General features: G+C 41.7%; 2 protein-coding genes across 3 annotated transcripts in view; both read left to right on the top strand.

Annotated features, from left to right (window-relative positions):
- chrnb1 (cholinergic receptor, nicotinic, beta 1 (muscle)) overlaps nt 1-8037 on the top strand; it is a 48229-nt gene extending 40192 nt beyond the window's left edge. For both annotated transcript variants that reach the window (XM_034105586.2, XM_034105585.2), the window contains 4 exons: nt 524-747; nt 2889-3064; nt 6154-6301; nt 7644-8037. In XM_034105586.2, coding sequence (XP_033961477.1) covers nt 524-747; nt 2889-3064; nt 6154-6301; nt 7644-7790 — 695 coding nt within the window. In that variant the 3' untranslated portion in view covers nt 7791-8037. The remainder of the gene's footprint in view (nt 1-523; nt 748-2888; nt 3065-6153; nt 6302-7643) is intronic.
- A 5354-nt stretch (nt 8038-13391) lies between these two features.
- chrnb1l (cholinergic receptor, nicotinic, beta 1 (muscle) like) overlaps nt 13392-27842 on the top strand; it is a 31131-nt gene continuing 16680 nt past the window's right edge. Inside the window, exons 1-9 of the mRNA XM_071206506.1 lie at nt 13392-13451; nt 15585-15718; nt 15816-15860; nt 16210-16319; nt 18814-18922; nt 18994-19141; nt 19265-19450; nt 19918-20141; nt 20236-20414. Of these exons, the coding sequence (XP_071062607.1) occupies nt 13403-13451; nt 15585-15718; nt 15816-15860; nt 16210-16319; nt 18814-18922; nt 18994-19141; nt 19265-19450; nt 19918-20141; nt 20236-20414 (1184 nt within the window). The 5' untranslated portion in view covers nt 13392-13402. The remainder of the gene's footprint in view (nt 13452-15584; nt 15719-15815; nt 15861-16209; nt 16320-18813; nt 18923-18993; nt 19142-19264; nt 19451-19917; nt 20142-20235; nt 20415-27842) is intronic.

Raw genomic sequence — 27842 nt, 5'->3', positions numbered from 1 at the left:
GCTGTTTGAGGCATACAGTATACTGTATAACTGCCATACCATATAGCTATAGGGAATTGGTCTTATATTACATGGGGAGATGACATTCCAAAAATTCACAAAACATATAAATGTTTAGAGGTAATACAGTATATATTTTGTAAAAGTGAAAAAAAAAAACTATTTTTCCACTTCTCTTCATAAAAATCACCTGACGAAACCTTTGACATTTTGAACTTTGCGGTGATTTACGTCAACGAAGTGATTGAGGGAAATGCCACTGCTTTGACATTTACCCACTGTGGGAGCGTGCACGGCCCTAATGCACATACATTTCTATTTACCTGCCAAATATAGACAAGCGTTAGTACACAGTTTGTGGGTAACCACTAAGTACACCTTGATCTATTGACCAATCAGCTTCACAGTAGATACATTTTCCATTAGAGTAATTACTGGTGAATGACAGAATCAGAGCAGTTGGTGCTAAACTGCTATCTTCTTTGCTTTGTGAAACATGTTGTTTTTTTGTTTCCCCGACCAGGAGAGAAGATGGGTCTGTCCATCAACGTGTTGCTCACCCTCACTGTGTTCCTGCTGCTGCTGGCTAATAAGATCCCTGAGACTTCACTGGGTGTCCCCATCATCGTCAACTACATCATGTTCACTATGATCCTGGTCACATGTTCAGTCATCCTCAGTGTGGTTGTCCTTAATCTGCACCACCGCTCGGCCAACACCCACTGCATGCCCATGTGGATCCGTATGGTAAGGTCCGACACTTGGTTATCCCCATAGACGATTACGTATATGCTAAATATACACATTTATGAGCTTTGTCCACCAATACAATACAATACAATACAAAAAGACGTTGCAAAAACAAGTGAATTGACTATTAATCCAATCAATTGCAGTAAATAAGAGAAAGCAGATGCATACACATGTCGGTACCACTTTACAATAAAATTACCCTTTTAAAGGGTTTACAAATAGTTTGTAATTCATTTGTTAATTAGGTTGTGAACACTTTATAAATCATTAATATGCTTTTATAAGACATGAGATAAACAGGGCAACTGTGACCGGTTGCTTGCTAAATAGTGAGCCAGCATTTATCTGTACTGCTAAGCCTTATTAGAAATGGTAGTAACTCATTCATAAATGGGAATGTGTTTCAAACAAAATATTTACATTTTATTTTCGTTGAACTTTCCTGTCGGCTCCCAGACCGTAGTCGAGGAAACAGGGGGGTGACTCTCTGTCGTCTCCCAGGACAGAAGCAACAAGCTTCAGGTTCAATAACCCACTTTATCTTAAATGACTGGAGAGAGGCGAGCTCTTCTTGGGAGGCCGTTGCAATTATTTAGTTGTTTATTTAGTTTCACAAAATACATCACAGACCTCTGTTTTTCTGCTGCCTCGTTTCACTTCCACAAACATACACACTCTCGCTCTACCACACACACACACACACACACACACACACACACACACACACACACACACACACACACACACACACACACACACACACACACACACACACACACACACACACACACACACACACACACACACACACACACACACACACACACACACATTCCACACCCCTCTCTCTCTCTTAAAAGGGACAGCGATCTCATCTCACTCTGCATGACCCTAATATCATAACGTGTGTTCTGGAGAATCACAGAACGGACAATGGTCCTTATTATTATGCCGTTTAAACCAATTATTTAAATTTGTTTGTTAAATTCTACATCATGTAAGTTGCGCTGACAGGTCCACACACTGCTTCCCCGCAGCGAGGCTTTTTGTAATGGCACTTCATATCAAAAAGGTTGCCGACCCCTGGCCTTAAGGCTATTGCTCTGCTGGATCGATTTATAGTGTGCCCTCGGTGATGAGTGTCTTTGTTTTCCTTATACCAGGACAAGTATGTTTCCGAGCGAGTCAGGTTGAGTAGCACGTTGGCTGTGTTCTTGTAGTCATGTCACAATGTGTGACTCACTGCTCTGCTATATTATATTTCCCATAGAGGACAGTCAATGGGAAATATGACAGGTGTTGCAGTATACCGGGAAATGGAAGGACGGGAATGAAGAATATAGACATATGGGATTCTGAGTGGTCACCATCACCTTCCATTTCCTTGAAACTACTGTACAACACCAGTCATGCTGTTCACCTCACATTACAGTATGATCCTTGGGGCGGTGGTGATTGACATCTATTGGTCAATGCAGGCTAGCCAACACAGACAAACAGTATTTATGAAATAGTTTGAGACATTTGGCCCAATGGTTAGCTATTTATGTCCAGGTCAAACGTCCTTGACAGCCAAGTAGTAACTGGGTTTTATCAGCATGTATCTCTATTTTAATTAAGGACATGTAAGATTAGGCCAGTATAGCTTTATTTAAAAACTCCACTGGAGTATCCAGAGTTGATGTTCTTAGTTCGAGGACAGCTTATAGTAGACGGTGAGGAATTGGAAAGCATTACCCATTTGGTTTCCCTGCCCACGTCATTCAGCAGCAACTGTTCTCAAAGGTTATCTCACCGCTAAAGTCAACATTTGGACTACTTTCTCAGCCTTAATAGGCAAACACAGGGCAAGTACACTTCAGCTGTCCCATAAATCGCGGAACAGGAATCCAAACAAATGTTTATTACATGGGAATACGATGGATTTTAGAGGTCTTGAAGAGCCTACAAGCTATTGACTGAAAGTGAAAAGTATACTTAAATAAATGTATGTTTCTCATGTGGTTTGGAGTCAGAGTAATACACATGAGTGGGTTTCTTGTGATATCCATTTCTAAAGTAACAACGCTTAGAACCTGATTTTATTTGGAATTATCGAGTCAACCTTACACTTTTCACCTTTCCTTTCCTCCTAGATCTTCATCCACATTCTGCCTCCTGTCCTGTGCATGCTTCGACCCAAAGTAGAGACCCCCCTGTCCCTGAAGACCCAGCCCCGCCGGGAAAAAAGGATTGTCACCATCAGCAAGGTGGCTGATGAATACTTCATTCGCAAGCCAGACTCCTCCATCTTGTTCCCAAAACCAAACAGGTGAGACAACAACTGCTCTGGGGTTAGAATGGTAGTACAGGGACACGTAGGTATGAATATATTGCATAGGTGTGCATTTTTGTCAGCGTGCATTATTTACATTTTCAGACGGGTGTTATGCATACAAAGTAAATGGGGAGATGCAAGTCGGTATGATGAGATTTTAAATTTACATAAGCTTCATACTGAACTGTTACTTTCTTTACTTATTTTTTACAAAGAGGTAAATATATTTCAAGACAATTGCACATTAACGCTTTGAATTCAAATTTGTATACCGACATAATCCATATCTGACTGTCTATAACAGGGCCGTCCAAACTTTTTTCACTGAGGGCCGTATACAGAAAGAAAATACGAAGGGCTGAGCCCCTCACTAAAGGTGAGGTATATTGCCTCAGAAGTTAAGTTATAAGTTAGAAACATTTATCAATTTTGCTTGATACTTGAATAAGCTTAAAGAAACAAACAGCCTACATCACAGCTCTTTATCGGGTTTCCTTTATTTTGTTACAAAAACTGTTGTTATTTCATTATTTACAACAGAAGCCTCAGATTGCTTATAATAAGGGTAAATAGGAAGGGTATATCGGAAGCTTGTTATGCAAATAAGTTATTGGGCTTTTTTTATCAATTAAGGTTGTTAGAAAGAAATGTCACCTTGAATTGACTGAATTTATTTGCAAAGTATAGTTAAAATAGTTATAATGCTGTGAAATATATTTTTACATATACATTGAAGCAGTAAAATATAAGAAAAGAACAAGTTTTATGTGTGGGCCATTCTCCATTATAATTTTTGAATTTGCTGAGAACCATAAAATGGACAACGGGCCGCAATTGGCCCCCGGGCCGTAGTTTGGACACCCCTGCTCTATTACATGGGTTATCACTCTTTGTAAGATACTTGCCGTTTAAACTACATTTACTGTTAAGCTCTTTACTTTCTGATTTTTGTTCTAGAGTCTAGACTTTGAGATGTTTTCAGCAGGACGGATGTGCTCCATATTTAATATAGAATATGGACAGAATTACATTTTACAAATTGTATTTAAACGTTAGAATCCAAAGACCTCTACTGAACCCCATACTGATGACTGCTTTTGCCTTTAGCTTTTGAGCAGAGCGCACTGCTACAGTAGCTGACAAACCCTTCTATCAGTCCTGAAGTTGGTACACAGGTATCAGATGACCTTGCTCTGATTAACTTGGTAGAACAAGGAACTGCACGTCCAAGGAATTAGCTACTATGAGACATCCTTATCCATTCAGCTTCCCTGCCGCTCTATTAATACCAAAAACCTCCCTCACAGTCTGTCGCTTCCTCTCTATATTTCCCCTCCTGTGAGATCTGAAATATGTCTAGCGGGAAAGTCTTGAGGCGGGTGAATCTTTGCTAAAATAATAATGACCTGCATAAGTTGACACATTAGAGCGGGACGCCGCGTGTCTAGGTGAAAGAACGGGTGACGGAAGTGAAGGGGCGGGGAGGAGAGGAGGGGGGGGCTCTATTAGAGCAATTTGAAGAGACAGCAGCATCTCTCTTGAGCCCGTATTACACACACGCGCCTTCTTAAATTGGGTTTAGTGCGTGTCTTGGGACCAGTCCGTTTTAGTTGAATTAGTCTCCTGAATAGTCATTTACTTCTCGCTGATGAAGTGCTACTTTGAAACACGAGGGAGGGAAAAGGGAGGAGAGGTTAGGAGGCCAAATTGTGTCTCCCTGGCTCTCTCTTCCTCCTTCCTTTATCCCTCCTTCTCTATGTGATGAGGCTGTCCTAGGTCGCAGCCTCTTCACCTGCCACACTCACAGGAGCAGCGCTGCATCGTAAACTCCAAACATTGCAGCACTGAATACCAAACTGCTCCATACTCTCACCTGACTGTGACGTTATACTCCATTTTAATGTTTCCTTAAAATACATAGTACCATACTGCCCTCTGGTGGTGGGCTGTCTGATCTGCAACTCATGTCTGGGATAAAACAAATGATGGGTGTTTCACAAGAAAACGATGTTTGGATATGGCAGCTGTTCAAGAGGGATAATTTGTTAGTGTCGGACAAGGTCATGGCAAGGACTAAGAGTTGAATAGTTTTAGTGACTTTGATAAAGGGGAATACTGCTCAAACGTAAAAGTTATTTTTTAGTTTGTTATTAAAAAAAAAAAAAATGCTTACTTGGAAACCAATGTCTCAACTGTTTTTTCTGTGTGCATATACGTTTTGTACTCTTTTTGTATGTAATGCGCCTAGACATTTCATTAAATTCATTTCAATTCCTTTCTTATTTTCATAACTTTAACCAACTTTTGTCCAATGCATTACATTACATAGTATAGTTCACCTTAATTAATACCCAAATCTTTCAATGTACACACATGACAGACAAACTCAAATACCAACTTCCTGTTTGAATTTGACCTACAGTGACTACATTATGGGTGAAATTACGCTGTACAATTATGCTTTAATATCCATCAGGAAAAAATCAGAGCAGAAAAGGTTAATGAGCAACATGTTGAGTTTCTGGGACAGCTGTGTTTAATGGTAGAAAATCAGTCTTTTAAAAAATGTAAAGTTGAATTAAAAAGCAATCAAAGACCATAGCAAAGTTCAACACATTTAAGGCCTTTACTTCTTCTATAGTATGACCAGTAATTGTGAATAAAAACAACTTGGACCAACTGTTAGAGATGTCATGTGAAAAGTTGTGAGTGACAAGCAGAGTTACGAAGGCAACCGCTGGCATGCTATCGGAGATGAGGCAACGAGTAAACACACACACACACAGAGGGTTTCCAAGCCAGAGTGGCACAGTCAGCAGATGCAGAGCGGTGACTCCCAGCAAGCCCAGGGAGCTCCTCTGACCTTCTCTTCATACCTCTCTGAATAACAGCCGAGTGCAAAGGAGACGTGCAGCCCGCCTCGTAAACGCTTGACTATTTTACAGCTTTTAATTAGTCTGGTCTGACATCTGCTCGCACATTGCTACATTCTGCAAGCCCCTGTTTGCCTTTGTTCTGTTAGATGTCGACCTATAAAATGTTGCATCATGGTTATGGTTGTTGTTCTGTGTGTTGTCGTTAAGGTATAATCCAGAGGGGATGGTTACAGATATGAGAAAGTTCATTGACGGCCCCAGTAGCTACCTGAGTCTACCCGAAGAGCTCAAGTCGGCCATGGACGCCATCACTTATATCGCTGAGGCCCTGCAGGCGGAGAAGGACTGTGTTGCTGTAAGTTTCCCTGTCCGAGTTCGCTGTAATTCTCTTCAATGTTTTTTTTAAAGGTCATGCACTTTTTGTATGTCTTTTATACATAAATATAAATATGTGTCCATGGTGTGTCAGGGAACTCACAAACCCTCTCTCTTTTCCTCCGTACCCAAATCTCTAAAAACGGGGGAACAACGGAGCTGATCCAGATTTGCGTCCGATATGACGTAATATCTGAAATGTGGGCTGGCTTTACACCCACGGCCCTATCAGAAACAATGCGTGACTTGTTTTGGACGTAATATGGTCTTTGTTTACATTAGCAAGCAATGCTAACGCTGTACTGGAGAGAGTATGTGTAAAAAAGCAGGAAATAAAAAAAAGAACTCACCTTGTGGTAAACCAGCAAGAAAAAAAACAAAAACATTGAGCTCCATACTGTTTCAGAAATAATACTTGAAATGGTTTGGAACATGATATGGTGTTTAATCACGGCAGCATTTAGCTGACAAACTGCAGGCAGAGAGGAGGCCTTACTGCTTGCCTTGCCATGCTCAAAAGGGGGCGGGGCCAGCAGCTACTGACCCAGAATCAGCACTTCTCTAATGGCGCTTTTCCACTGCAGGACCTAGCACGGTATGGTTAGGCCTTGGGAGGCCAGGCTCACTTTATGCTGCGTTTCCATTACAGTTTACCAACTGGGGTAGCAACTATAGTAACGCAGTGTAGGCGGGGTGATCGGCTGTTCAGCAGGCGGAGAGACGCTGCATAAATCTGCTGTGACGTCATCTTCAATGCGAACCACAAAACCAAAACATCAGCCGTTAGCTGTTAGCATTCAGAGCTCACAGCTCCTCATATCTGTTCTGAAATTACACAAAAGTTAAACAAGTGCAAACCACAGACTGTCTGTGTCATGGCGAATACAGTCGCTGGTTTATTTATGTCTGTAGGCCGTTGTTGTGAGTGTGGACGGAGCATATACAACGTTAGCTTAGCCTGATCGATCCGATCTCCATTCAGAAAAACACGCATTTTAAAAGCTTTTTCGCCTGCCGTCTTTGAAACATTTATTACAATTAAATCACGTGGTGGAAAAGCGCCATAACAGGGCTGAAACAGAGGCATATGAGGGATGTCTAAAATGCATGATCTGTTTGGTATTTTGAGCAAAACACACGTCATATACAAGTTTTTAGGCCTATGCCTAAAAATAGCATGATAGGCGATCTAAATCGCACAGTTATATTGGTTTGTAGACCATTTTGTTCGTTGGATTTCATTTCCCCGCCCTCCAACCACTTATACTACCTCATATTCACTCATTCATTTTTCTCTTTTTCACGGATCCCTCCTCCTCCAGCTGAAGGAGGACTGGCAGTACGTGGCCATGGTGGTGGACCGCATGTTCCTCTGGATCTTCGTCATCATCACCACCGTGGGGACTTTGGCCATCTTCGCTATGGCAAGCTTTAACCACACGCCCACCGACCCCTTCAAAGCCCCCTGAGGCTGCAGGACATGTGGTGTTCTTGAGCTCCTGATTTACCACCTCAGCAAATACAGAAGAACCAATGTAATGAAGTTTGCGAATAATTTTGACACTCATAAGTACATGCACGACACTAGCCGAACTAGCAACCACACCTCATCAAGCACTGTCAATTTACTTTCTTTTGTCTGACTTTCTACCAAAAATTACCTCAAGATGTTCATTTGCCTTTAGCTTAGAGAGTGAAATGTTTTCAAATGTTGAAATAAATCCTTATATAAAAACAACTTGTAGGTTTTTATTGCGTCAGTTCTTTGCTGTTTCAAAGTGGACAAAATTGGAAGATAAGCGATATTTTAAGATATTAAGCCTGAACAGAAAGGCATGTATCTTAATGATCTACCTAGCCAAGCTCTAGGTTATCAGAATTAGCTTTCAAAACACTCTTAAGGTTTTGTCTCCATTCAACCTCTACCTGCAAGTAAATGCAAATGAATGAACATCTGGAGTTTCCACAGCTGAATGACCTACAGTGTTCATGTGCTCAGCCTTTATCACAGGGAAATGCATTGCCAATAACTATATGTCTTCAACATAGATATATTTAAAGGGGACCTATCATGCAAAATGCACTTTTTGATGTCTTTTATGCATAAATATGTGTCCCCGGTGTGTCAGGGAACTCACACAGCGTCAGAAAATAAAACCCTCTCTCTTTTCTTCCGTACCCAAATCTCTAAAAACGGGGGAACAACGGAGCTGATCCAGATGTGCGTCCGATATGACGTAATATCTGAAATGTGAACCCTCTGCATCAGAAAGTTGCCATCAGAAACAATGCCCGACTGTTTCACGTAATATGGTCGGTGTTTACATTAGCATCGCTAACACTCAGAGCTAATCTGTACTGGAGAGCATGTGTGTGAAGAAGCTGGATATAAAAGTGAACTCACCTTGTGGTATAACCGGCAAGAGAGAAAGCCTTTGAGCTCCAGACTGTTTCAGAAATAATCCTTGATAATCCATGATATGGCGTTTCATCACGGCAGTATTTAGTTTAGACAGTAGCTGCCGGGTCCCGCATGAGCTCAGCCCCCTCCTCCTTTTTAAAAAAAAAAAAGCTTTATACCCAAAATCAGCATTTTTGAAACAGGAAGTGAAATAGAGGAATATGAGGCATGGCTAGAATGGGTGATCCGTTTGGTATTTTGAGCAAAACACATCATAGACATGTTTAATATTTGTATATAAACTGAACAAAAATATAAACGCAACACTTTTGTTTTTGCTCCCATTTTTCATGAGATGAACTCAAAGATCTAAAACATTTTCTATATACACAAAATAACCATTTCCCTCAAATATTGTTCACAAATCTGAAAAGATCTGTGATAGTGAGCACTTCTCCTTTGCCGAGATAAACCATCCCACCTCACAGGTGTGGCATATCAAGATGCTGATTAGACAGCATGATTATTGCACAGGTGTGCCATAGGCTGGCCACAATAAAAGGCCACTCTGAAACATGCAGTTTTGCTTTATTGGGGGGTTCTGGGGGGGTCCGAAAACCAGGCAGTATCTGGTGTGAGGGGTAGGATTAGGGTTAGGGGTAGGGTTAGGGTTAGGGTAATGTTGTGAATTGAGTGGCCCATTGTGGTGGTGGTGGGGTTATGGTATGGGCAGGCGTATGTTATGGACGACGAACACAGGCCACTCAATTCACAACATTACCCTAACCCTAACCCTACCCCTCACACCAGATACTGCCTGGTTTTCGGACTCCCCCAGACCCCCCCAATAAAGCAAAACTGCAAGTTTCAGAGGGGCCTTTTATTTTGGCCATTCTAAGGCACACCTGTGCAATAATCATGCTGTCTAATCAGCATCTTGATATGCCACACCTGAGGTGGGATGGATTATCTCGGCAAAGGAGAAGTGCTCACGATCACAGATTTTTCAGATTTGTGAACAATATTTGAGAGGAATGGTTATTTTGTGTATATAGAAAATGTTTTAGATCTTTGAGTTCATCTCATGAAAAATGGGAACAAAAACAATAGTGTTGCGTTTATATTTTTGTTCAGTGTATCTGAGACCTATGCTATTGCCTAAAAATAGCATGATAGGTGCACTTTAAAGTAGCCAAAACTGCATCATGTGTTACAGGCCTTTTATATGTCATGTGTATAAAAGTGTGTTTAGCTCTAGTAGGACTCTGGGTCTGAAGAGTGTGGAATGGATCCAAAGTTGGATATTCATACTTGGTGTTCACACAAACACCAGGAGAAACCAGATGCTATAATGAGCACGCTGTATGCCTTTCATTTGGCTGTGTCAGAATGTGCTGGAGTGTGGCACATGCTCCACGGATATTTCTGCGACTGTAGTAATCCGCTTTGTATTTTCCGCGCTATGTGTGCACGGAGGCTATTTCTATGTCTGGGTGCAGGCCAACTCAAGTCACCAGCTGCACCAATAGCATGTGGAATTCCCATTATATAGAAGACCTGTGCCTCTCAATATCTAGTAGACTAACACAATACTTTTTCTATCACGTGACATTAACACACACATGCCATTTTGTGGTTTAAAAAAAAGTAAAGATCTAAAGGGAAGTTGTCAAAGGCTCCATCCAACCTGATCTCACCAGAATGCGTGACTCCACCAAGTCACAAACTTTGCTACTTTTACGTGTCTGTACCACGCAAACGTATCTTAAATACGTTTATTTTCTACATATGTCACATGGCAATGTATTTTAATGATTCATTATTGCATAGTTTTAAGTGTGTGTGTGTGTTGTATAACTTTTTATTGTGTGATTTTACTCTGAAATGTGTTTGCCTTTTTAACTGGTTTTAACTTCCTGCATGCTTTTATTTTGAAATGTTTGGATTGGCCTTGCCATGCTGATTGACAATGAGTGACCACACCTGGAGCCAATTTGCACCAACAGCCCTGCCTATAAATGGAAGGAGAAGAGCAGCAGAGAACAGACGGAGACTGAGAGAAACTGAAGGAGACAGCAGGGGCACACCGCAGCAGGGGCACACCGCAGCAGGGGCACAACGCGGCAGGGGCACAACGCGGCAGGGGCACAACGCGGCAGGGGCACACGCAACCAAGGGATTAAGAGAGCACGGCAGTCCAAGAGAGGGTCGACGGAGCACCTTTGCAGCCCTGGAAAGACTCTTAACCCTTTTAACATTGGAATTTTGTATTGTTTTAACTGCATTTAATTGTATTTTAAAATAGTTTTAGATTATATTTTAGACAGCTCTGATTTTAGTTTTCTTAGTAAAGTTTTTATGTTCTAATCTACTGAATAAATTATTGTGTTTTAAACTTAGTAGTTGGCTCCTTGATTACCCTGATGGCAACCCTGTCTCCTAAAAATGACATTCCCAGAGAACTAAACTGCATTCTCAATTACATTTAGCTAGAAACGTATTTTCTCCCACGTTACGTTTCTTATGAACATATCTTTGCCATTTATTGTCTTGCTTATAATAATGATAAGTAATTTCTAAATATCATTTTAGAGCACACATTTGAAATCAGTAGGCGAGGCTGTAATATCGCCAGCTGTTGGAGTCACGCATTCTGGTGCGATCAGGTTGCTCCATCTGTTGTCAGAATGCTGCCGTGAGTTGCGACCAACGCTTGTCACTTGCCTTCTCTGCTATTTATAATCCTACACACACACCTACCTACCTACACACACACATCTACCTACACACACACAGTGGTTACTGGACACTGCTGCATGGGCAGTGTGTACATACACTCTTGCATATTATATGCAGTTTGATATGAAGGATTTTAAGTTATTTTGTTAGGCTCATTGCGGCAAGAGTGCTGATAGAACTTAATAATCTGGTTAATTGTGGTTTGAATTGCAGCTTATTAGGTATGTTTGACCTTGCATGAAACTGTAGCATTGAGAAGACAGGCTATTCAACAGATACAGAAAACACACATTGGTTATTCTGACTAAGTGTCGGCAAGTTGGAGGAATTTTCCCAACCTGGGTCTGATTTATGGCCTGTTTGTGCTCCTGCGGTGGAATCCCTGCCCAGAGGGAGGATGGTATGTGAGAGAGTAAGTACTGGGAAGAAGGTGAGGATTTTCTTTTCTTGTGTAACAGCCTTTAACTTCACGACCCTTGAAATACAGACATAACCTTGATAAAAGCGACATAAAAAGGATCCAAGAGTTCATTGCAAGGCCTTTGCCTCATTAATCGTAACACTATAGTCTTCACGTCTCCTTCTCACCATCTCTATGGCAACAACGTCCATCTCTATTTTTACATCTTACCGGAAACGCTTATCTCCTCTTGCTTCTCGCTCACTCTATATCAGCAAGACTGAGATGCTCTTTCTCTGCTCAAACTCATTTCACACCGCTGCTGCCAAAATGTTTGGAAGTTTTTGGAGTCTGCTTCCATAACTTCATCCGGCAGGTTTTCACTCCCCAGCATCGGTAGATTTGAGCCTTTTCTGCTCTTCTATCTGCATTTTTATATTTTAATTTGAGGAACTCTCATCACTATAGTAATATCAAAGTTATGGTAATTCCAGGTTCCATCCAAACTATTTCGTAAGCAAATTACAGCATCTTAGATGATATGTGCAATTCGGTTAGGGTTAGGTTAGGATAGAGGCTGTCGTTTTTCTCATACTGATATTCTGAACAATCTTTTCTATAAAGTGTCTCTACTGTAGGCTATTTTTATTATATGTACAGCACTTTGGCTCGACCAAAAATCGTTTATAAATGTGCTATATAAATAAAACTTGATTTGATTTGATGCTGGAAAAATGTTGGCTTTAATTTATTATGTACTTTTTAGTCAATAGGTCAAAGATTAACATTGATTTAAAAAACCAACAGCCCATCATGTTTACATATATTTTATAACAACTGAGAACCAATTCCACCCTGTGATACAATGCACAACTTTGATTCCGCTTGTGTGACCAGCAACAATGTAGCACAATGAAGAGTGTGTGCAAATGAATATGTGAAGGGAGGAAGAGGAGATTAAGATTTAACAGGAGAGACTTTATTAAATTAAAGGATGATGAAGGCAATAAAAGGGAAATGATCAAGAGGTGCCACCTATAAACAACTTCAGCTCCGAACCACTACCAATCATTCTTCATCCAAAGAGAAAGTCAACCATTCAATGAACTCCATGACCAAGTATTCTCCCCCCCCCCCCCCCTTAAATATCTCCTTTGTCATAACACATACCCATTCCTTTACCCCATCCAACCCCTCCACTTCCTCTTCAAAGCAGTGAAAACCACACATTAGCGAGCACCAACAGGTGCCTGCCCCAGTACAAACACATTCCGCCCTCTTGTCACTCCCAGCGTGCCCACCCAATCAGGCCGTGGTTTCACCCATGGCCACAAAGACACGCAGGGAGACAAAGCTGACTGAGTGTGCTGCTGAAGGTGTGCATGTAGCTAAGAGCCCCACAGGTGTTTCTTTTCAGGACGCTGTGTCGAGGGTTCTAGAGGAAAGCGCAGTTGGGTCAAAGTGGGGCCTTTGATTGCATATAAACATTTTAAGATGTCATGATTGGACCGATGAAGATGAGGACGATCATTCATGCAAGGATGAACGCATTGATCATCGTATGCAGCTGCCTTTGCATCACTTTTACCGGTAAGGACATTTTATGGAGAGCTTGTTGCAATGTTTGGGCATATCTGTATATATGAACATTCACCCAAATCAGAATTGAACTCATATCATTTCTAGTCACCGTTACTACAGTAAATGTTTATCCTTCATTTTGTTTTACGTTATTTTTTATCCCCGTGTATATTCTCATGTTTATTGTCTGTTTCTCTCTTATTCTGGTGCTGCTATTACACATGAATTTCCCTATGGGGATCAATAAAGGTCTATCTTTCTCGGTTTGAAATCAGCTATTGTTTAGTTTTCATTATATTTGATCAAACTGAATGTAATGTTCCTTAATCTCATTCGTTGTACAAAAGAGGTGTAGCATTTGTTGGCTCTAATATCGCAAACCCAATGTCACGTTTAAAGGTCCCCAATTATACTCTTTTTCATCAATATATTATAGTTATATACAAAACATGTCTTTGAAGTGTTTGGCTCGAAAATCTGATCAGCTCATTTTCATACAGGGTTTTTATATAAATGGATCAGGACAAAAAGAGAGGGGGTCTTTGTTCCTGAAACTTTCACATATGTATGTATAAAAACTAAAGACATGAAAAAGTGGTTGCTGCATAATAGGTGACCTTTAATGGAGAACTGTACAGTAACAAGGAGAGATAGGGATACGTTAAACTAAAATGTTTCACAGAATTTGACCTTTAACCCAATATCAGGCTTGGGGAAACAAACACATGCCCTGTGGTGCAGTCTTCACATCCCTATGTCACACCAACACATCAGGCCTACCTTTTTACTTGTTTGGCTGCCAAGAAGGTAGACCTTTCCATCTCTGTTTGTGAGGAAAAAGTTAAGCAGTTTTCTACTCCGGTTAACTGAATCAATTAAGATAACAACATCTCACTGCTCTCCGTCACTTCAGTTGGTATTGATTCCACCCCTTCTATTCTTTGTGGATAAAATCATAATTAGAATCGATTTGCAACGCCTCGTTCTTATCAGAGCTCAGCTAAAGGGACCTTCTGATCCCTCAATGGGAGTAGAGAGTAAAAAGCTGCTTTTCGACCTCCGATGGGGTTGTGATACATTGTTCCTGTCCTCTCATACACCTATGGCGATTTTAATTCCCCAAAGAGAACTGCCAACAGTATCAATACAGAGAGAGAAACAACACTTAAAGGGGTACATCACAGTAGAAAGAAGAACTTATGTCTCGTCAAATATTCATTAATTAAAGGCTAAAAAAAGACTGTTCCTGCGCTGGAAAATGTAATGAATCATATTAACACATCATTGTTTATTAATCAGTCTATTTTTGGCCCTGATGGTACTGGTATCCAAGACATCCCTTTGATCCCACCCCCCTGCTGCATATCAATTACATTAGCTCAGTCACCTTCGCTAGCCATCGTACAGCAGCGGCACCTGCCCTGCGTCTTCTGCATGTCCTCTCTGTCTTTTCAGTACATTGTTTTCTTACATATCTTGGAGGAAGGTCAGTCCATCATCTTTTTTTATTGAAACACATCATGTAATGTCACACCTTTTCTCAAAGTCAATAAAGGTAGTAAAACCCAATTCATGTTCCCGAGACTCCTCTGCAAGGTAAACAGATGAAACTCATCATTTCTGTTCCACATATATTTCCAGATTAAAGAGTAATAATGTGCGTATTAATACTATACACTATGAGTCAGAAAACAGTCCACCCATAGTAAGTATACATGAGCATGCAATATTTTTAGCATGGGTCATCCCAGTGGGAAATTAACCCCTGACTCACTGATCCACAGAGAACACTTTCGTTGTATTGTACCCTGTGTCATACCAACAGCTGTGGTCTTTCTCGCTGATCTACTTGAGATTAGGCCCTGCTTTTTTTCTGCTTTAATTTTTTTTACTTTTTGCATTAAGTATATTCTTTATCAAATGTTATTTTGTACAGCAATAACAAGCCAATTGGAAGGTATTCAGAAATGATTGTCAAGCCAGTAATCCTCTTGTCAAAGCAATGTAATTGGATGAAAAATATTACTCCCTTCTTCTCTTACTTTTACCAAGTTTTGTGTCTTGTTTCCAAGTTGTCTTGGTTCATTAGGTATGGCTTTCCCCTAATGCTTCCTGTCTCTTTGCATCCACTCTTTCCTCCAGGAGCCTCGGATATAGAAAAGTCGCTCCATCAGAAGCTCTTCAAGAACTACAACATGAAAGTCAGGCCTGCTCGGAACTGGGAGGATAAGGTTATGGTACGAGTGGGCATGACGCTCTCTCAGCTTGTCAGCTTGGTAAATACAAACACACATCCACGTACAAATCTTGGTATGAATTATTAGGATTATTTGTTAACCCCTTGTGTTTCATTTTCTCTCTATCCCACTACAGAATGAGAAGAACGAAGAAATGACAACCAACGTGTTCATGAATATGGTATGAAAACATTCATCCTCATCACTGAGCCATACTCTGCCGTCTTCTCTCTCCCTATCCACTGCTCTGCTTCTTAAAGGACTTGTCACCTCCTATAACTAAACATTATTTCTTGCTTTATCCCTCATATTCTCTGACTCGCTCTTTAATTTCTGTCTCTCGCTCTCGCTATTTGAAACTCCCAACAGCTTGAGTGTTTGTGACAGTGTGTGTCTGGGTCAGTGGGATTGAAATTACTTGAAAAGACACAAGAGTGTACAGTATGACTGATACATCTACTGTCTGCTCCACTATCCCCGTTATTAACTCTCTTTCTACATGCTCCCTTTTGGTCTTCCTTTCTTCCCAGGCATGGATAGACTACAGGTTATCATGGAACCCAGAGGAATATGACGACATTGCAGTTGTGAGGATTCCTCCGAACAAAGTGTGGCGGCCTGACATCTACCTCATTAACAAGTGAGTGTCTTATCTTCGGGAAAATGTCCATATCAACCAGCATACAGTAACCAACAGAGGTTTTGCCAACAATTAAAAACACAGCGACGTAGCTTTATAGACGGCCATGTTGGTCTACCTTGGTCCACTGCTTGTTTGGAAAAGACAGATATATCCATTGTTTGGGGACACTTTATGGTCCATGATTCCTATGTTCTTCAAATGCCACAATGAGGTTGCATTAATTTGTTGTTTTGAATCAAATATCAACAATTGGTGAACTTGCAGTGGAGCCGAAATTCACACAATAACATTCCCATCCTGTTACGAACCAAGTATCACATGTTAGCATGATATAAGCTAACATGTTACAAACCAGCTAAACATCAGCATGTTTAAGTTGTCATTTCCAGAGTGTTAGCATACTGCCGTTAGCATTTAGCTTAAAGCACCGCTAACCTTATTTTTTTGTATTGGCTGGCATAAAGGAGAAAATGCCTAAAATTAAGGGAATACCTTTGCATAGTACTCTTATAAATGACAGAGATTAGGAGGGGCAAGATAATGATACATCTGTAACAGGCAAGTGTCATATTGGCTGATTTGCAACTTGCTTTTGACACGATAATAATATTGTTAACAGATTTGTGTGTTGATAGATACATTTATGTCCGAGTACATCCCTACAGTACGTTATCAACAGTATACAGAAGGGAATTGTATTTACAGGGTCCAGGTTGTTGAATGACTTGTCCATTATCATGGTATGTGCACTAGTGTTGCACGGTGTACCGATACTTGAAAGGTACCGCGATACCCTGCCGTTAAAAACGGTACGATTCCTCCGTTTCATTAGTATCGGTACTTTAAGAATGACGGGGAAAAGTACTCCCGTGAAAAAGCGCCGTTTTAATAAGAGCCGTGTGTGTTCAGCGCTGTGTGTTCAGCGCTCTGCTTCCACTCCCTGCAGCCGTGCCTGCAGTCCCGCTCCTCTCAAGCACGTTCTAAGTCCCTCCCCTCTCTCGTGCACGCGGCCACGCGCTAGCTGCCAGAGCATGTGAGAAAACGAGAAGCATGGCTGCAAGTGGGAGTGCAACTGCCGCTGCGCCTCGGCTTGTTGACAAAAAAGACGCCAGAAGTCTGTGAACGAGCCAGAAGTCAGGTGTTCAGAGCAGAGCTCCCTGTCGGAGCGGCAGAGCGTGATGTGCACGGAAAAGTGTTTCTGTCGCAATATTATCGTTGAGCAAACGTAACTAGCAAACTAGCATCACTATCTGCTAACGTTAGCTTTAGCCTTCGTTTTCTATTAGTTTTTTTCATAGGCTATAAACGGAGGTGGTATAAGTATATATCTTGTACTTGAGTAAAAGTAGAAGTACCCAGGTCTTGTACTTGAGTTAAAGTATAAGTACCAGAATGTAGGAACAATCCTGCAATTAAAATGTTCCTCAAATAAAAGTACAAAAGTATTATCATCAAAATATAGTTAAAGTAGCGACAGTAAAAGTAGAAGTACTCAGGTCTTGTACAAGAACCACCAGAGTGTAGGAATACTCTGTTACAGTAAAAGTAAAAAGTAGCGACAGTAAAAGTAGTCATTGTTTGATTGGTCCATTTCAGAATAATATATATATATGTTTTATAATGATTGATCATGAAAGTGTTCTCAAAGCTGGTGAAGGTGCAGCTAGTCTGAAGTACTTTGTAGACTGCAGGGTAGCTGGTGAAGGTGCAGCTAGTCTGAAGTACTTTGTAGACTGCAGGGTAGCTGGTGGAGGTGCAGCTAGTCTGAAGTACTTTGTAGACTGCAGGGTAGCTGGTGGATTCACTCCAGGTGGAACTAAAGTCTGATTCAACACTTGATTAGATTTCACATCATTCATCCAGATCTGTGAAGTAACTAAAGGTATTAATACATGTAGTGGAGTAAAAGTACACCATGTACCTCTGAACTGTAGTGGATTAGAAGTACAAAGTAGCAAAAGAAACATTGAAATACTTAAATAAAGTACAAGTATCTCAAAATTGTACCCAAGTAGTACTTGAGTTTATGGACTTAGTTACTTTACACCAGTGGCTATACAGATAGAAAGACTACGCCTTGCACAGAGGCATGACGATACATTTCCAAAATGCTCAACAGTGCTGCCAGAATTATAAACTGACTGCTACACAATTAAAATAAATGCTTTTATATATTTATATTAGATGTGACTCTTTGGCGTTTCTGTTATTATTAACTGCCGCTTTAGTTGTTCTGACTGCTAAAATCATCTGTTATTCCTAATTTTAAAGCCGATATTCCGTGGGGTCGGGGGCTCGGATCCTTGTCACCTTTTTCATACCCGATGAGTTTGCATCCCTGATTATATTTAAGACTGTTTCCCTTTTTTTAAGAAAAGTATCGAAAAAGAATCGGAATCGCAATTCTTGACTTGGTATCGGTATCGAAACCAAAATGTTGGTATCGTGACAACACTAATGTGCACCACATTTTTCTATTTTCTCCCTACAGTAATGATGGCCAGTTTGACGTGGCTCTGTACGTCAACGTCTTGGTTTACAGTGATGGGACAGTCAACTGGCTTCCCCCAGCCATCTACCGCAGCTCCTGCGCTATAGAGGTAGACTATTGTTAAAAAAGCAATACCATGTGTTTTTACTCAACAATATATCATTATATCCACTCCCATAGGTATCGTACTTTCCATTTGACTGGCAGAATTGCAGCATGGTTTTCCGCTCGTACACCTACGACGCCTCTGAGGTGGAACTGCAGTACTTACTGGACGATGAAAATAAAGAGATTCAGGAGATTGTTATTGATGAGAACGCTTTCACTGGTTGGTGCCTACATTGACCTAATCCAGAACCTAAAGCCCAGTTTTTTTTTTTATACCTTATAATATTTCCTGTATATACTCTTAGTAACACATATTCCCCCTTGTACGTCTCTTTCTTTACAGAAAACGGAGAATGGGCAATCTGTCACAAACCCTCCAGAAAGCACATTAAGGAGGACTTGTACGAGGACATCACTTTCTACCTCATCATTGAGAGGAAGCCTCTTTTCTACATCGTCAACATCATCATGCCCTGCATCCTCACCATGGTGTTGGCTATATTTGTCTTCTACCTGCCTCCTGGGGCAGGTCAGTACATCTGACATGTTTTGACACTGACTACACATCACTAAGACAGGATGTAGGAAAGGAGACTCTGCCTTGATGCATTGTCTTATGTCATGAGAAGAAGCATGAGTCCAATACATACTACATCAGAAGGCAGACAAACCTTTGAAGGAATGTATTGATACATTACAGATTGAAGGAAAGTGACCTTGTACAGGAATGTACTTTGTCAATCTTTGACATTGTAGAGCCTGATTGCAAAGCGATGTTTTATGGATTTACCAGGAAGCTAAAGGATTGATGACAAGTTTTAGCATAAACTCGATTCAGGTCATATGTGACAGTGTTACATTGGGAAGTTGTCAACGGACCACTTGCTTTTGTCAAGCATATTTAAAGATAAAGCTGATTCATTGATTGCAACAAAAATGTAATGTAACCATGCCGTTGGGGTTTGCTGTTAAAATGTATCTCCCTGTTGTCTGCAGGAGAGAAGATGACTCTTTCCATTTCGGTTCTCATCGCTCTGACTGTCTTCATGCTCTTGTTGGCGGACAGGGTCCCTGAGACTTCCCTTGGAATCCCAATAATTGTCAACTACGTCATGTTCACCATGATCCTGGTTACTTTCTCTGTCATCCTAAGTGTTGTTGTCCTCAATTTACACCACCGAACACCCAGCACACACATTATGCCCAACTGGGTTCGAATGGTGAGGCAAAACAATTCTATGAGCAACCATCCAGGCTCTTGTAATGCCTTCGAGAAACCCTGGTCTCACAGATGTCTTTACATTATTATGACAGGTATTCATTCACTTCCTGCCTAAGTACATCGGCATGGCAAGGCCAACACCAGAAGAACCTATGTTGAAAGAAGATTCTAGTGATGACTCTCCCAACCCATTCCTCAATGGTAGGCAGCCAGGAGGAGAGTACTTCTTTCGCAAGATCAACCCTGATCTCGTCCTGCCGTGGAGAGGAAGGTAAGGATACATTTACATCATGCCAATTTGTTTAGTAGGTAAGGTGTTTTCAAATAACTCACAAACTGGAATAAAGTTAATCTGGTTATTCAAAGAAAGTAGCCACAATAAGTTTGTTAGCACACATTGAACATAATGTCAAATATGGAGTAATCAATGCACATTAATCAATTCTACCAGCTCTAGTTGTCATGTGGGCACATGTTGATTTCTACTGATTTTGATATTAAGTAAGTATGTCAAAACTCAGTGGAAACCTAAAAAAAAAGAAGTTTAATAAACATTGTTACTTTAAAAAAATGACCCATTATAGATAGATGGATCTATCAGAGGATGAAACCCTCTTTAATTGTCACTCATGATCATGCACACAGGGCCGCCTCAATGCACGGGCTGACATGGGCTGAAGCCCAGGGGCCTACCATGAGCCAATACAAAAGTTAAAAAAAAAAATTTAATTAAAAAAAAAAGTTTTTTATTTCGGATGTTTTTAAAAAACATTTAAATAAACAAAGTCTTGGCTTTCAGAATATGAAACTTTTATTTCCAAAATCACACGATAAATACATTTTTGAAGCTTGTAAAGGGAAGATGAAAGCTCTCACTCGCCACTCACTCCCCCTCCCTCCGGCTGACATTATGAATGTAAGGCGTATAGTAATCATAGATAACACTGCAGGGTCCGTTACAGTTTGTTTTCATCTGATTTCAAATAAACAAAGTCTTGGCTTTCAGAATATTAAAATTGTTTCGGCCAATTCAGATGATAAATACATCTATGAAGCTTGTAACGGCATAATTACAAGCGGAGAACGGAGTAACTTGACGTCACAGCAGGCATAACAACAGCCGGTGTTTCTCGTGAGGAAACAAACACAATAGACACAAACGCAAAAATACACAAACACACGTATACACACACACTCGCGAGCTTCCCCCAGACCAGTAATCCAAACGAAAATATCTTCCCTCCGTAGTATTTTGATCATTTACTCCGCTAATCAATCAGATCGATGGATTCCAGAGATTTTTCTCAAACATGATGACTCTGAAACAGTCAGTGGGCACCACTTAACAGCCAATCAGAATGAGAATATGTTTCACATGTGACTTATTCAAATTGCGAGTGATTGAGTGACAGATAAAGGTTGTTTAGGAGGAAAAGTTTGAGAGTGGCGCTCGGGAAAGGAAATTGTTGAGGGAAAAGGAGTTTCGAGACAAGCAGCTATTACAAAAAATGCCGAAGCTTACAGGTTATTTTAAACCTGTAGGCCAGGATGAGGAGGAAGGACAGATGAGTTCTGTACCGAGCTGCAGCGGTGCCGGCCGCGGGGCCTCGGAGCCAAGTAGGCCGTCTGGTTCTGATAGCGATGGAGTAGCGGGAGAGGAAAAACAGACAGGAGGGACATTATCTGTTGGAGGAGATGGAGAGGACGACGAGAACTTGCTACGTGGAGGGGAGCCAACGGCAACCGGACAAATACATGAGGGAGGCCCGATACGTCACTCATCTGGAGGAGAGGACCAGGCGCGCGTAGAGCAGAGTGGAGAAGTGCGATCACAGAGCCTGCCAAGGCTATAAATGACTTTGATTTGTTGTTTAAATAGGGGGCCTACAAAACCTATCAGCCCCAGGGCCTGATGGCAGGTTAAGGCGGGCCTGCATGCACACACAGTGAACGTTGACCTCTGCATTTAACCCATCCTAGTAGGAGCCGTGGTATGGTAACTCCTTAGAGTATAACTTATTCTTGACAGTGTAATAACTGTACCAATACATTTAAATATAAGGGATCACGGTTTTTTAACCAACAGGTCCATAATATAATGGGTGATACTGCATTAGGACTGACTGAACTACAATCAGATGCAGATCTCCTAAGGATCGCTCATGGGGACCTTTACATCTGAAGTATGGCAATTCCACACATTTCATCTAATTGGAAAGAACCATGAGAAAAAGATGGTCTGCATTAAGTCAATGAAGCCAAGCTGCTTCTAATTCCTAATTAGGAGTCAGTCCCTACACCCTGCTCGACAGGAGATCTCAATTAACCTGCAGTCAACTCAGGGGAACTGTGACATTGAGCTCAAATATATGGGGAAAAGGAAATGACGATTATCAAATAATGAGGGGTATTATTTATCAAATAATGAGGGGTATTATTTCAATATGTTTGCATTGATTCAGTGTGGATTTGAGGTTTTACAGCTTTGTTTTCTTGTGACGGTGTCTTTTTCTCAGGTCTGTCTTGCAGCCAGGGAACCCTAATAAGACTGCCGAACTAAAATATTAGGACTTTAGAATGAAGGGGGTTTCAATGAAATAATAGGGTATGAAATAGTTCTAAGACGGCCCTGATACAGGGTTACCTAGTGGAAAGTTTTTTATAAATATTGTCTCCAGTTAGGTTTTCAGAATGATCAAAGTCACCCTTAGTTAAAACAGCAACAACGTTTCAAAAGGGCATAAAGACCAGCTGGCAATATCTGCTCGGATGATGCTTGCATTAAGTGGTGGAAGGATCCATTTCTATTAATGTTAATAAAACCAAGTGCAGCCATGAATCTTCTTTTAAAGAGCAACTTGCAGGTTAGACACACCAGTGAATAAATGTTTAGGAAAATGATGAATACACTAGATTTCCCCAAAAATATACAGAAATATACACTACAGTGACATCTGGCGGCGTTTTTGTAAGACATTTTTACTTCCGCATTAAAAAAAAAGCCTCCCCACGTGACCTCCCGCGTGTGACGTATCATGGGGGAGAGCGGCCGGTCTAACGTATGAATAAACATCGATCACAATGCTAGTTTTGACACAGAAGAGGTTGAACATATATATTCGAATGCATATGATTATAATTATGAGCCTGCTATGCGTCCAAGAGGCCATCGGAGAGAAATGGAGCTGTGGTGTGAGGAGAATCAGTGGAGAACAGGGCAGCTGTCTTGGTGAGTGACCGGCGTTAGCTACAGTTAATGTTAGCTAACGTCAGTCACATCACAACATTGTAAAGTTAGCTATCATATATCAGGCTATAACTAAAGTACTATTGATAATATAGTAACGTTACTGGCAGGACTGTTGACACTGATCCATAATAGAAACTAATGCGCAAGTATCAGCTGTATCTCGCGTTACCTAATGCAACTCCACACTACGTCTTACGGTGCTGTGTACCGGAGGGGAGAGAGATGTAATACGGTTTCCTGATAAACGTTTTGTTTGATAGGCCTCAGCTGTGGAGAGTATGTGCTGCAGGGAGGTGGATGCACCGCGCACAACGCACCCAGGAACGAACGCTAGCTCCGGTCCTGTTCCTGTTGGGGAAACAGTGGACTCGATGTCCTGACACTGACAGGCTCGAGTTTGTGCAACCTGCACAAACACGAGCTCACCATGATTAAAAATGGTGCAATGCAATGTAAAATTACTAACATTTTAGTATATAAAAAATACCAGCTCACTAAATCATAACCGCTCAAACCAACTACAAACTACTACCGCGGATTGGGCAGAGAAGGAGTCCGAGAAAGTTGCTCCCCCATGTGACGTAATATGACGCGTTTGACGTAGCAGAGCTCAAAACGGCTCATTTCCTTCTGAATTCCTGCCCTTACTAAATATTAAATACATATAAGTATTTTTACAACTTGTATTTAGAAATACTCCGTTGTAATTATTGATGCATACATGTGTTAATCCATTCAATGTGGCATCTGCTATAATGGGGTTAATGTATTTTCATTTCATTTGAAACCTTTATTTATCCAGATTGGTCCCATTGAGATCATAGATCTCTTTTTCAAGGGAGACCTGCAGCATATAGATTCCACATGAAACATAAAACAATAAAGGACATTATACATTATATTTACAGGATACATAGTTATAGACATTTACAAGTGCCCATTGTATCAGCAAGCATTTCATTTACCCTAGCTTTAAAAACATGCAGAGGAATGAGATTGCTCAGTTTCAATTCTTGCTGAAGATTGTTCCAAGCAAGTGGAGCTGCGCACATAAAAGCTGTCTTACCTCAGACAGTCCTTGCTCTTGGCACATCTAACAAGACTACATCATGTGACCTCAGACAATAGCTGCTTGCAACTCTCTGTGTTATCAGAGAGCAGATATAATACGGGAGTTTACCCAACAAAGCTTTATAGATAAACGTGTACCAATGACTGAGCCTCCGTACAGAGAGTGATGGTAAACCTGCCTTGGTATACAGTGTACAGTGATGTGTAAGCGCTTTACAATTTGTGACAAATCTCAGAGCACTGTGATACGCAGCATCCAATTTGCTCAGGTAATTGGCAGGTGCATTCATATACAACAAATCACCATAGTCCAGCACAGGTAAAAAGGTCACAGTGACTAGCCTTTTCCTGGCCTCAAGCGAGAAACAGGACTTGTTTCTGAAAAAGAAACCTAGCCTAACCCTCAGTTTTTTTAGCAGGTTATTGACATGAAGTTTAAAAGAGAGACAATCATCAAGCCAGATACCAAGGTATTTGTAACGGGCAACAACTTCAAGTTTTGTTCCTTGCATAGTTACAATATCTAAAACAGGCTCTGGTGTCTTTTTTGCTTTTGAAAAGAGCATTACCTTGGTTTTATCCACATTTAAAAGAAGCTTTAATTCAGAGAGCTGAGCCTGAATACTGTTAAAAACAGCCTGTAATTTAACAACAGCCTCTTTAATGGAGGGACCTGCACAGTACATCACAGTATCATCCGCATAAAAATGTAAAGTAGCTTCATCCACATTATCACCTACACTATTAATATATATGGAGAATAAAAGTGGTCCTAAAACAGAACCTTGTGGTACACCATTAGACATGTTTAACCATTCAGAAGACAATCCATCAAAATGAACACATTGGGACCTTTCAGAGAGGTAGTTCACAAACCACCCCACTGCAAGGCTGGATAGGCCAATACTGAGTAGCCTCTGCTTTAAAATGCGATGATCAACGGTGTCAAATGCTTTGGAAAGGTCAATAAACAGAGCTGCACAACTCTGCTTATTATCTAAAATAGTAGTAATGTCATTTACCACTTTCATTGTGGCAGTGATGGTGACTGATGTTTAGACAGGATATCATTTATACATAAAAACTCCTTTACTTGTTCACTCACTAAGCGTTCAAGAACCTTAGCCAGAACTGACAATTTAGAGATTGGCCTATAGTTATTTAAAATAGTTGCCTCCCCTCCTTTCAGTAAAGGCAAGACATAAGCAGACTTCCATACTTTTGGAATTGTATTCGTGCTGAGGGAGAGGTTAAAAAGAGTAGTAAGAGGTGGAGCAATAAAATCTGCAGCTATCTTTAAAAAGAAAGGTTCTACGTTGTCCGGACCAGCCGGTTTCCTAGGATCTAACTTGGATAAAGCTTCATGAACAATACCAACAGTTAAAGGAGTAAAACTGAAAGGGTTTTCCAGACCACATTGTTCAGAGTCAAGGATTGGAGCGTTCACAGGAGCCACACAGCCAAACAGAGAGCCACAAGACACAACATGCTCATTAAAGCAATTTAGCATAGTAGCCCTGTCTGATATTGTCACAATCGAGCTGAGGACCAAAGTGCAGAACACGGGAAACCAGGGATAGTCGGTAATCAGCTTTATTGATGGCAATAGGCTGGTAGGAGACAAAACGGCAGATAGTAGGCAAAGGGCTGGTCGGGGACAGGCGAGGGTTCCAGGAGAAAGCAGGACGGGAGTCGCAGGTACAGCACGGGTCAGGGAGCAGGCGAGGCAGGCTGGTCAGGGACAGGCAGGGTCGAAACCGGGAGAGCAATCTGAAGGGTAATGCGGGAAAGACTGGCATGCTGCAAAGTACGATCTGGCACTGAGGTGAAAGTGAAGTGGGCCTAAATACTAATGGAGCTGATGGGTGCAACAGAGTGAGAGAGAGACAGGGTGTGACTACCAGGTGACTAAGGAAAGTTAATGCAGAAAATAGGTGAGTGAGAAAGCAAACTGTGACAGAACCCCCCCCTTAATGGACGGCTCCTGACGTCTAAGAAAATTTCTAGGAGAAAAAGAGAGAAAAAAAAAAGAAAAACTATATATATATATATATATATCTAAGAAGAATAGACAAAAACCCTACAGACAAAGGGTGGAAGGTGGAGGTATGGGGAAAGGCTAATACTCATCTGAGAATGCTCTCTCGGTTTCTCCCTCCTGGAAATCCTCGTCCTCCTCGACTGATGACGCTTCCCCCTCCCCCTCGACGAAGCCTCTGGTCTGTAGCGGACGAGTGCCCCCTGGCTTAACGCCTGGTTGAGCGTGGGTCCTAGAAGGCTGCTCCGGGTAACGCAGGTGGAAGTCTCGGATGAGTTGAGGGTTGAGGATATGGCGAGCAGGAATCCACTGCCTTTCCTCGGGACCATAGCCCTCCCAGTCCACCAAATATTGAACCCCTCTTCCTCTGCGACGGGAACGGAGTAGACGACGAAGGGTGTAGGTAGGGCCCCCATCGATCATCCTAGGGGGTGGTGGTGGAGGGGCGGCGGGAATCATAGGATGCTCCCGGACCGGTTTAATCCTGGAAACGTGGAAGGTGGGATGGATCTTCATGTTCCGGGGCAAACTCAGTCGAACTGCTGCGGGGAGAATGACCTTGACAATCTCGAAGGGTCCAATAAACCTGGGTGCTAACTTTTTAGACTCCACCCGAAGGGGAATGTTCTGAGTGGAAAGCCACACACTCTGGCCTACCTGGTACACAGGTGCCTTGGTGCGTCGGCGGTTCGCTGATGTGGCGTACCGGTTAGCAGACTGAAGCAGAGTTGTTCGAGCCTGCCTCCAAGTCCTCCGACAACGTCTGATGAAAGCCTGGACAGACGGGCAGGTAACCTCCTTCTCCAATGCAGATAACAATGGGGGTTGAAAACCGTATGCACACTGAAAAGGGGAAAGACCAGTAGCGGAACTGATGAGGGTGTTGTGGGCATACTCCACCCACAGGAGTTGTTTTGACCAGGTTGTGGGATGATCGGAAGCCATGCAGCGGAGAGTGGTCTCCATCTCCTGATTCTTCCGTTCGGTCTGGCCATTGGCCTGTGGGTGGAACCCGGAGGTGAGACTGACCGTCGCCCCGATCAGTTCACAAAACTCCCTCCAAAACACAGAGGTGAACTGGGGCCCCCGGTCAGAAACCACATCAGTCGCCAGTCCGTGAATGCGAAAAACGTGGATAAGAATCAGTTCTGCCGTCTCCTTAGCTGACGGGATCTTAGGCAGGGGTACGAAATGAGCCATCTTACTAAACCGATCTACCACCGTCAAGATGGCAGTATGTCCGTGGGACGGTGGTAGACCAGTCACAAAGTCCAATGAAATATGTGACCAAGGGCGACGTGGGACCGGTAATGGATGAAGGAGTCCCGCTGGCGCTTGAT

This window comes from Pseudochaenichthys georgianus, chromosome 18, assembly GCF_902827115.2.
Source record: "Pseudochaenichthys georgianus chromosome 18, fPseGeo1.2, whole genome shotgun sequence".
NCBI classification, from domain to species: domain Eukaryota; kingdom Metazoa; phylum Chordata; class Actinopteri; order Perciformes; family Channichthyidae; genus Pseudochaenichthys; species Pseudochaenichthys georgianus.
Note: the sequence above shows the minus strand (reverse complement) of the source record. Positions and strands in the feature narration are given on the sequence as shown.